Source organism: Quercus robur, chromosome 6 (assembly GCF_932294415.1).
Source record: "Quercus robur chromosome 6, dhQueRobu3.1, whole genome shotgun sequence".
NCBI lineage: Eukaryota > Viridiplantae > Streptophyta > Magnoliopsida > Fagales > Fagaceae > Quercus > Quercus robur.
In genome coordinates, this window is record NC_065539.1 from 1,475,465 (window position 1) to 1,486,286 (window position 10,822).

Genomic DNA, 10,822 nt, shown 5'->3' on the forward strand with positions numbered 1-10,822 from the left:
TCCTACCCATTATTTTTTGAGGATCAAAATGGATTGATCCTAAAAGTCAAGGACCAAATAATGCATTTTGCCTGCAAACATTCAAAGGCATGTACAACAGAACAGCTGGGTGAATGAAGAGGGAGAAGATCGAAGAAGAACAAAAGGGAATACAAGGAACAATAAACTGCTAATTTACGAGACAAAAAACAAGGTTGAATTCTCGGTCAAAATACTATACATTGCAAATTGTACATATGATTGAAAAAGATCGATACAGTAAGATCATGTGTAGCGCATTAAAGATCTTTACTCATCTTGCTCTTTCAATGATGGCCCTTTCTGAATGCTGAAAAAAGGCCACCAGATGATTTATCCTTGCATTCTTCATTCTGAACCTGCTTCAACACATCATACTTAGAATGGTTTCATAAGACCAGTTTTTGTTTTTATTTTGTTGTTGTTGGTATCATCAATTTTAAAGACATATAACGCTTTATGTTACCTCATCAGCTATCTGCTGAAGGATTTCTATGATTTCAGAGAAGTTAGGTCTTTGAGCTGCGTCTTGCTGCCAGCACTTCTCAAGCAGTTCAGCAAGTCTTGGGTAAGTGTTTTTCGGGATTGTAGGCCGTATACCCTGATAGCCATGTCAGTTAAAGAGACTTATCACCTACATAACAAAATTGTTTATGGTATACCTCATGTTGGAAATGTAAACAACAAATACCTTTTGCACCACACCGACTGCTGCTTGTAATGGGGTTAAGAGGGAATACGGGAGCTGGCAATACAACATAAATATGGTTATAGTGAGAGCATTTATGCCATCATAAGTTAATGTAAAGAATCGAGAAAGGAAGCCATTATTATAAAAAGTTCCTTTGGTTAATAAAAAAAGGGGCGTCCTTTTTCATTCAAAAGGCAAGGAAGACTTACTTCTCCAGTTAGAAGCTCCCAAAGTACTATTCCAAAACTGAAAACATCTGCCTTGTGATCATATGCTTTATGTTCAATAACCTTCACTCACTCATAAATATCACTGTAAGAAAATGCTAGGAAATGCACTTATGAATAATGTAAGCTACAGATAGAACTAGATTATCAAAGACAGAATGATCTCATCATAGGGGTTAAGCAAAAATGATATGGCTGTGAACATATTCTAGCACATGGAAACTATTGTTGGTTGCAATTGCAATATAATTTCAGTAGGTTGAGAAATAAGCAAAAAAGAACATTTTCCAAAAAAACAAAAAGCAGCAGAGTATCCAGATTTATGTTGCATTTTGTGGTAATGTCAAGAATAAGAAGAAGAAAGTAAGTTGACGCCTGAATCTGAAAAGATCCATACCTCAGGAGCCATCCAACGGTATGTTCCAGTTTCAGCTGTCATCACTCCAGATTGAGTCTGCACTCTGGCAACCCCAAAATCACCAACCTTAACGATCTGTTCAGAAAGGTCTAGGATTTTAGGACAAATAAACCAAGCATATTGCTACAATTTATCATTCTACGATTTGAAAGAAAACCCAGGAATACAGATAGAATGACAAAATATCACAAAGGATAAAGGGAGAGGTGGGGGGGGCAATAATGGAGTATCACAACCAAATAAGATATGCTTCAAAAGTAGATTCTATAAACACAAAAGAATAAAAAATGTTAATTGACAGACAAAATCAACCATGTGCAGATTTATAAAATACTCTTACTTCGTTTTCATCCATCAGAAGATTGGCAGTCTTGAGGTCCCTGTGGATTATATTGTTTTGGTGCAAATAATTCATTCCCTTGGAAACATCAATTGCTACTTTGAGCAGAGATGGAAGCTTAAATACACCCCTATGTTTATGCAGAAAGTCGTATACACTCCCTCTAGACATGAACTCTGATAAAACACAAACATTAAGAATAAAAAATTGAAATCAGTAAGCCAAGTCATCTTACAAATACTAATAAGAAATACTTGATACATTTTATAGAAGAAGAGGAGGTTTTGTGTGTCAATTTCATCAAGAGAAAGAGAGCACCTATTAACACTGTCAATCATGAGCTCTAGAAGATAAAAAATGAGAGCCTTGATTATACATTCATAGATCTTAAAGATTCTCGTGGATTTACCAGTCACAATGCACAGGTTTGGAGGCTGTGTACATGCACCTATGAATTGCACGACATTCTTGTGACGGACTTTCCTGCAAACTAAGATAAGTCATTACAAGAAAAGGAGGAAACTTCCAAAAGAAAGATGCAAGCAGAGACCAGAAACTACCCCAAAAATAGAAAGACAAGTCAAATACCATCCACTGAGATGGAACCACACTGATAGAATATAGCAAGATCCAAAGGTGAGGCCCCAATGTGGCATTTAAATATCAGACCATCTCATTTGGAAATGTCATTTTTGTTTTCTCCACATTATAAGACTAAAAAGGGTAATCTCCATAAGGGAAAGTGCAATTCTTTCAGTATCAAAGTGTTGGTCACACACACACACAGGTCTTAAAGGATGCATTGACAACAGCATAAAGCTTAGAGGTCAGTATTTGAAAAGAGCATGAGGTGCCACTAAAAATTATGAGAAGGTATTCAAACCAACCTCATTATATAAACTTCCTGGGAAAACTCTCTCAGCATCTCTGCATTGACACGCTCAGGTTTGAGGATTTTGATAGCCACTTCCTGACTAAAATATGTGCCTTTATACCTGAAGAATTGTTTAAAGAGAGGGAAAAAAAACAATCAGCTGAAACCTATATAAAATCAAAAATAGTTTTCAGACAGACAACTTACAGATCTCCAAATGACCCGGATCCAACTTTGTTTCCCATTTTCAATTGCCTGGCATCAATTTCCCAGACATCAGTTCCATCAGTCGGTATTTCTACGCAATTAGACAACTTTTCAAGCGTTCTCTGGTTATGCCCACCTATAGCATAACCCGAATGCTCTTTGGACCAATATTGCTCCTGCAGAGTATTGTGTGAAGGGTTAGCACATGAACTAAATTATGTAGAATGGTTCCACACATTGACTGGTATCTATTCCAAAATGGGAAACTAAAAAAAGTAGTGAAGATGGGAATTACCTTAGACTTTAAAATTTCTTTTTTCAATGCACTTTTAAGCTCCTCGGTTTCCTAAATGTTACACATTGCAAATATATCAAGCATTATAGTGATGGAGCAAGATAAAAAGAAAGTTAATTTGTCCATCATCTTTCAAAGCGTTAAAAATGTATTCCAACCTGGATGTCTTAGAAATAGAATGAATCAAATTCAATCAAAAGAAGAAGTATCTTTGTCAATGTAATACATTACATAAGTCCAAAAAATTGGAAACAAAGGAATAAGATATGTAATATGAAAAACATTTCAACAATCATGTACAAGAGACAAAGCAGAAGATGATTTTGATTCCCAATGAAATTATGTAAAATACTAACCAAATCCACTCACCCCCCCCCCCCCCCCCCCCAAAAAAAAATAGAAAAGAAAAAATCTTAGAAAGAAAATCCCTCAAGGTCAGCAGATCTGAAGCCATCTATTAGTACCACTGTGATCTTATATTCCAATTCTTTGAATAGTGCCTTTTCCAAGTTCCCCTAAAAGTATTATGTTAAACTTACATGTCTTTTTGTTTGGCACCAAATAAGAAAATTATAAAGTTTGAGTAAGAAAGCAAAATGCTTGATGCAGCAATAAATAAAGTACAACTATATAAGAAACATATGGAAATTTTTTGAAAGTCATGAAATCCTAAGAAATGCAAGAATCAATTATAAATATATACAAATATTAGCAAGAAAAAAAGAAAAAAAAAAGAAAAGAAGAAAAGTATGATGGATAAAGATTGAATAATGGGAACAAATGAAGAAGCTATTGAGATCAACTTAAAAGGGAATTTTACAGATTTTTGTGCACCCTTATCTAAGCCCTAATTAAATCTATCTTTCACAGCAATTATCAGCCCAAAAATAGTTTTCAGAGTCCAATTATCTTGACCCTAAAGCCAAAAAGAAAATCTAAAGATAATGATTCAACAAATACTTAGATTTCTTACATTTGTCAACTAAAATAATAAAGTAAATAAAGAATGAAAAAAAAAAAAAAAAAAAAAAAAAAAAACCTCATTAGATGCCATGTAAAAAGCTTTAGTTAACAGATGAAGTTCCAAAGATTAGCAATTACATGTTACTCAGCAAAACAGAGGAACAAGCTATGTAGACATGAGATTTCCACAAGCAAAAATTTCAACAATGAAAGGGAGAAATTATCATTAAAGTAAATCAAGATATCAATATTTCTGATATACAGTACTAATCATGTTTACCAGATCACCAAGACACATGTAAATCAGATTAGTTATGCTCACAAATACAAGATCATACCTCACAAGGCCAACCATCAACAACAAAGACATCCAGAGAGAATCCATCCCCGGTAGAAAAAGCATGAGCTTCTATAATGTTCAGTCCAATCTCAGAAAGTAATGATGTTAACTGGCATAGTAATCAACATTATTGATAAATTGGTGGAGAGAGAGGATTCCATGCAATCATTTCATCTAGCAATAATATCAAAACGCGTGATGGTAAATTCCATGCACATGGATTAAGTACCTGGTTTAGGGTTTTGGGCTTGTCAGTTGTTGAAAATGTGATCTCATGCGTAGGCCTACGAGGTTAACAACTGTGAATTAAAACTGTGTAGAAATGAACACAAAAGCACAAACTAAAATTAATTGATTCATAAAAAGTGGTATGTAGCGTCAAACTGTTTAGCTAGAATAGATTGCCTTATGAATACAAGAAGTACTCCAAAAGAAGTGAAATAAAAATAAATCCAACAAAATAGTAGAAAATTCTAACAGCCAATTTTTATGATGGAGAACAATATATTACAAATAACAACTGGCCACAAGAGAGAGCCTTACCACCTCTGCATTCATAACATAGTAAAAGAGACACCAGTAAGCTACAAAAAGTTGTACTTTGATGCTTCTCAACAAAGAAAATTCTTTTCATGATCGGTGATCCTATGGAATTTTGAGTATATCTTGTTGCCAGTGATTCTCTTTCTCTCTCTTACATGCATGCGCGCGCGCGCACACACACACACATGCATTAGCAGAAGTCATGTTTCATGTACATGTAAGATTTTGAGCTTAATTGAATAGATCACAATGTTATTTTGTTTAAGAAGTTAAGAAATAATAATAGTAATAATTTAACTAACTAAATTCCTTAACAACGTGATGAAAAGGGGGGGAGAAGGGAGATGTGGAAGCAACTTTGCATCATCTACACTGTATTACTAACTGCTCTACATAGTATCAAAATCATTCATTTCTTACCGAGACAAGTATGGTGTCACATTCATGGCACTGTCCTCATCCTCAACATTATCTTTATTGCCTTGAATGGCAGGTGCTTCAGGGTTTGGAGATGAACCAAAGGTAGGTGGCGGATGGCTCCTGGGGGATTTACACACCCACACACGCGCACGCGCACGCACACATAGTGAGAGAGATATGACAACATAATTTAATAAACATCACAAATTAGATAACAAGTACTTAAAGATGAGGAAGAACAACCCAAAAATAAATCATGTATGCATTATTGAGCGTAGAACAAGACTGGGGAACACGATTATACAGCTAAAAATATGTAATGAGTCATACGTCAGTCTGTTTCCATTATGAAAAGAACTTTGTGCATCTTCTTTCATTGAAGAATCCAAATTAACAGAATCAACAAGATTGCCATTTGCAATAGGGTGAACCTGCATCAAAGTAAAGATTCATAAAATAGCAATCGGGCATATATCATCTGCTCCAAACCAATCAAGTTTTTAAGGATAGACCACCTATGAATCATGAATGTCATGTTTCCAGCCACATTGCGGTTTATTCATTAAAAAAAAAGCCGAAAAAAAAGACAGTCTAGTAAATGCAAACATGTTTACCTGAACTGAGCGAACATCAAATGCGGGTCGATTAGCAGGATCTTCTGCCAATTGCAGTAATCTCTTATGAGTCAGCACATCCTCTGCCCTCTCCACATTCACATCCAACGCATATCTACACCCGCAACAATCAGATATACCTCGAACACGTTAGACACAGAGACACAATGCATTTGCAACCTTTTCAATTTACAAACTAAAACACATAAAACTAAGCAACGTAAATTCACATGTCCAAACAGCAACAATTACTGTAGTAACCTAAAAGGTTTCACTGAATTTATATATATATATATATATATATCAAATGAAAAAAAAAAAAAAAAAAAAAAAACACTGTTTGGCTATCTGATTTCCTATTCTTTTTCTCTGTTTCTCCAATTAATGATAAATAAACAAACAGACACACGAAATCCATAACAAAATAAATGAATAGCTAGAATCTTAATTCACAGTTACGTAACGAATCAATTAGCAAAACAAAAACAAAAAAAAAAAGTCAAAAAAACAAAAAGCTAGGGCAAGAGAGGGAGAGAGACAGAGACCGAGAAGGAAAACGATTGAAGTGAAGCCATAGCTGATCATCGAAGCCGAGAAGATTAGCCTCCTCGCAATTCAAATCCTGGATTCGACTAAGCACCTCGTTGTACACCTCCAACTTCTGCTTCTGCTGCCAAGACTGTCGTTGCGGTGACTGCACAGGTCGACTACCACAGCTCTCGTTGTCTTCCTCCATCGCCATTAGAGAGAAAATTCACAGAATTGAGAGAATAGTATTGGATAAAGCATAATTATTGTCAGCAGAATTTAGATTAGAGTAGGTGAGTCACTAGCTAATATAGCTATAGAAAAGAAGAAGACAAAATGAATAATGAAGGATCAGACTCTCTCTCACTAAACTAGCGCTGCTGCTGCTTTTTTTTTTTTTTTTTTTTTTTTTCAGATATATTCTTTTGAGCTTGATCGATTTCTCACAGCTTGCCACGTCATCGCCGGGGTCCAACTGGATGGTGACTCATCAAAGAATATTACTGCTTTCTCATTGGATAAACAGCCAAAACCCAAGACACCCGCCTGTTGTTTTTGTTTGTCTTTCCAAATTTTCCCAAGGTCTGTTTCAGCTTGTAATTTTATGGAAATTACGGATTATCCACATGTAGTTTAGTCCGAATTTAATTTATTTTTTGACATTTTATCTACTTGTACTTCATTCCGTTATTCTTTCGTAACCCATCTCCATTTTAGACGTTATTCTAACACATTTTTTTTTATCAAAAACGAAACCCAAAACAGATCAAACACTCCTCTCTCCCAAAACACACTCCAATCCATGCATGCTCACCAAATTAAGATCCTAGATGCTACAACAGGGGCGGCCCAACATAATTTGGGGCCTAAGGCGAAAAATTTATATGGGGTCTTTAATATGTAAATATTAATTAAACAAAATTATTTAATACTAATCAAATTAAGGTTAATTTGATACATTAAATACATAAATAATACCAACTAGACTAATGTTAATTTCATATAAAGAATTGAATATCATAGTTGAATTATAAATATTAATAAAAAGAAATAAAAATATATTATGATTGAAAAAGATACTTTTTTTGGATATAAGACGATGCATAGTTAAATAAAGTTGTAATCTAATTTTTAATTTTATATTTTGATTTTAAGAGAGAGAGAGAGTCTTAATAGAAATATTTTAGGGTTTCAATTGAGTTAAGGTTCTATTGGTCTCGTACTTTGAGAGTCTTAATAGAAATGAAAAAGAAAAATGCGCTAATTAAAAGCACTATAAAATGTTCAAAATATAATGTGATATTGTCTCTCATTGATAAACTTCATCAATTTAACTAATGAATGTTTATATCACGTTTTTTGTGATTAATAACATGGCAATTTGTAAGCCAATAGTAAAATTTGTATATCACTAATAAAAAAAATGTACAACATTTAGAAAATATATATATGATTGTATAAAAATTTGGGCTTTTAACTATGAAAAGTGGGGCCTTTTTTTCCTAAGGAATTTTTTTTTTTGGGTGGGGCCTTAGGCCTAGGCCTAACTTGCCTAGGCCTTGAGCCGGCCCTGTGCTACAAGGTAGAGAGCTTCAGATAATAGACCAAGAACCATCTGGGGCCATCACAACCACCATCAGAACTTATATATTTGTCTATTTCATATAAATTTCATTTAGTTTTGTACTTATATTACTGAGGAGGAGGACAATGTGTTTGAGGTTTAATATGAGATGTGCCATGGCCGAGCAGGACATCCACCATCGACGGTGCCACCACTGAAGGTGGCTGTCGTTTCTCTTTCTGTTTCTCTTACTGTTTTCTTTTTCTATTTTCTACTATATTTTTCTCCTTCTTTGTTTATTTGATTTAGGGATTGGGTTTCTTTTGGTTGTTGAGGTTTGAAAAATGGGTTTTGAGGCACGGTTACTGATGGATCCGTGGGTTTGAATGTATGTGGGTGTGTTGATGTTTGTATTTTGACTTGGGTTTTGAGGTTGTATTTTGATAGATTTATGGTTTGTACTTTGATGGTGTGTGTTAGGGTTGGTGTCTATGTAAAATCAGGTTGTATGGGGATTGATTGCTAGGTTCTTATGCAAATTCTAGTGATGGGTTTGAAGCTTAAGATGTTTGAATATTGGTTGTTGGTTCGAGGTTTGAGTTTATTAATTCTGTTGTTTTAAAAAAAATATATATATATATATATATATATTTTTTCTGGGTTTTTGATTGCGTTGTACTCCAAAGCAAGACTGGGTTTTTATTTTTGATATGGCGAGAGAGAGGAGTGTTTGATCTGTTTTGAGTTTTGTTTTTGATAAAAAAAAAAAAAAATGTTTTAGAGTAACATCTGAAATGAAGGTGGGTTACGGAGTAGTAACGAAGTGAAGTACAGGTGGGTAAAGTATAAAAAATGAAACCACGGGTGGGTAAGTTAAATTTGAGGCAAACCACAAGTGGGTAATCTGTAATTCCCTCGTAATTTTATTACTAAGTGTCCGTTTGGCATGATTAATTTTGCCAACTGCACTATTTAGCTTATTTTTGCTACTATTTATTGGCCCCACTGCACTTTTTGGTACTGTTTATGGGTCCCACTGTACTATTTCAGCTAACTTTTACCTTTATCTACAATACTTTCAATAAAATATTTTCAGTTTCAGCAAAATAAACGAATCCCAAACAGACCCTAAATTTAAGAAATTATATCGGAATTTTTATAAAGGTCATGTTAATAGACCATAATAAGAAAAGTTTTGACACCACTTTTATGATAAATATAAAAAGCCGTCAACAACATTTATTATTTTATCATTCTCCCAATAAAATATTTCTAAAAATAACTCCTAAAATAATCTCTTTTTATAAATATCATCCTTGAATTTTTATGTGAACTTTTGGAAATGACAATATCCACAACAAGGGACATTATTGGAAGTGGTTGCAAAGTTAATGATGATAATAATGATACTGATAATAGTGTGAAAAGTAATGCAGTGATAACGATGACAATAAATGAGAAAAGTAACGGAAGATTTATGAAACAAAAATGTTGAATAATGATGTATCAATAAAATAAAAAAAAAGCTATTCGATAATGACATATTTATCCATGGAATTGACTCTCTCACACTTTATATAAGCAGGGGCGGCTTGATGCATTTGGGGGCCTAAGGCGAAAATTGATCATCTTATTTAGATGCAAAATTACTACTAATTAACATGAACTACATAGAATTTTTTTTATTTTTTTTTTGAATTTTTAAGACAAAAAAAATTTGACTTAATTTTTCATACTTGTTGATGTGGTAGATTGATAGTGGTAAGTAAAATAGTGGTGTTAGTGGTAGATTTAGATGAAAACTAGTAAAAGTTTGCTAATTAAACTCTTATTATTATTCTTTTTTTTTAGAAGTGCAACATTCACAATATTTTTTACAACAAATCCTAGATTTTAAACTGTTTTTTTTTTTTTTTATTTGAAAATATCACTATAATTATTTTTTTGCCATCAACAATAGGTTGTAATAACTTGCTACTTAGCATTAGTTGTACAAGTGTTGTGAAAAATATTGTGGACGACGTTGCATTTTTCTCTATTTTTTTATTTTTTTTCATCTAATAAAAAAAATTATTTTATTTATTGATTATAAATAATCCTATTGGTTAAAATTTAGGGGCCTTTTTTTTACTTGGGCCTTAGGCGGTTGCATTTTTTGCTCCACCATAGAGCCGGCCCTGTATATAAGGAAGTGGTGTGTGTCCCAATCTTTGTGGCTAGACAATGATAATAGTGATGGTGTGAAGAGAAATACAAGATGGTATGAAATAATGTAATATATATCATTATAAAGTTATAATCTTACTAGGATGAAAAATGATTTGGTGATGATGTTGATATGATACAGCCATGATATGGTATCATGTTACAATAATGGATAGAAGTTACAATGGTGAAGAATGGTGGTGATAATAACAAACAGGTGGTGGTGTTGGAGACAGTGTGAAAACTAATATGGTGACAAGGATGACAACAATAATATCGGAGACAGTTTAAAAAGTAAAATAGTGACAAGGATGAAATAACGCAATGATAAAGATGACAACAATGATACTAGTGACAATATGAAAAGTAATGTAATGACAAAAATGCTCCCTAATTTGACTAGTAAATCATCTTTGTGATCTAAATTTAGTCTTATACTATATACATAACTCATCGATTCAAAATGTATTTAATGTATATCATAAAAATAAAAGGTTTTTAATTATTAATTCACTTTATTTTTCCCTTAATTACTGTTATACCATATTAGCTCACTGAAGCAAATAATATTTAGG

At 33.3% G+C, this 10,822-nt stretch overlaps 1 protein-coding gene across 1 annotated transcript; it reads right to left on the reverse strand.

Annotated features, from left to right (window-relative positions):
- Positions 1 to 150: 150 nt before the first annotated feature.
- LOC126690501 (serine/threonine-protein kinase STY17) lies at positions 151 to 6,848 on the reverse strand. Its single transcript, XM_050385681.1, has 16 exons — positions 6,496 to 6,848; positions 5,951 to 6,065; positions 5,667 to 5,767; positions 5,337 to 5,456; positions 4,603 to 4,657; positions 4,372 to 4,482; positions 3,071 to 3,121; positions 2,776 to 2,951; positions 2,582 to 2,689; positions 2,104 to 2,177; positions 1,695 to 1,870; positions 1,334 to 1,429; positions 919 to 999; positions 710 to 763; positions 485 to 619; positions 151 to 377 (listed from the first exon to the last, which is right to left on the reverse strand). The coding sequence occupies exons 1-16, from the start codon at positions 6,690 to 6,692 to the stop codon at positions 306 to 308; spliced, it is 1,722 nt and encodes a 573-aa protein (XP_050241638.1). The 5' UTR covers positions 6,693 to 6,848; the 3' UTR covers positions 151 to 305.
- Between the last annotated feature and the right edge of the window lie 3,974 nt (positions 6,849 to 10,822).

Coding starts and splice junctions, on each gene's coding strand:
- LOC126690501 (XM_050385681.1), bottom strand. CDS start 6,692: ATGGCGATGGAGGAAGACAACGAGAGCTGTGGTAGTCGACCTGTGCAG. Junction 5,768..5,950: donor TTGATGTTCGCTCAGTTCAG/GTAAACATGTTT, acceptor ACTTTGATGCAG/GTTCACCCTATTGCAAATGG. Junction 1,430..1,694: donor TTCTGATGGATGAAAACGAA/GTAAGAGTATTT, acceptor CTTTCTGAACAG/ATCGTTAAGGTTGGTGATTT.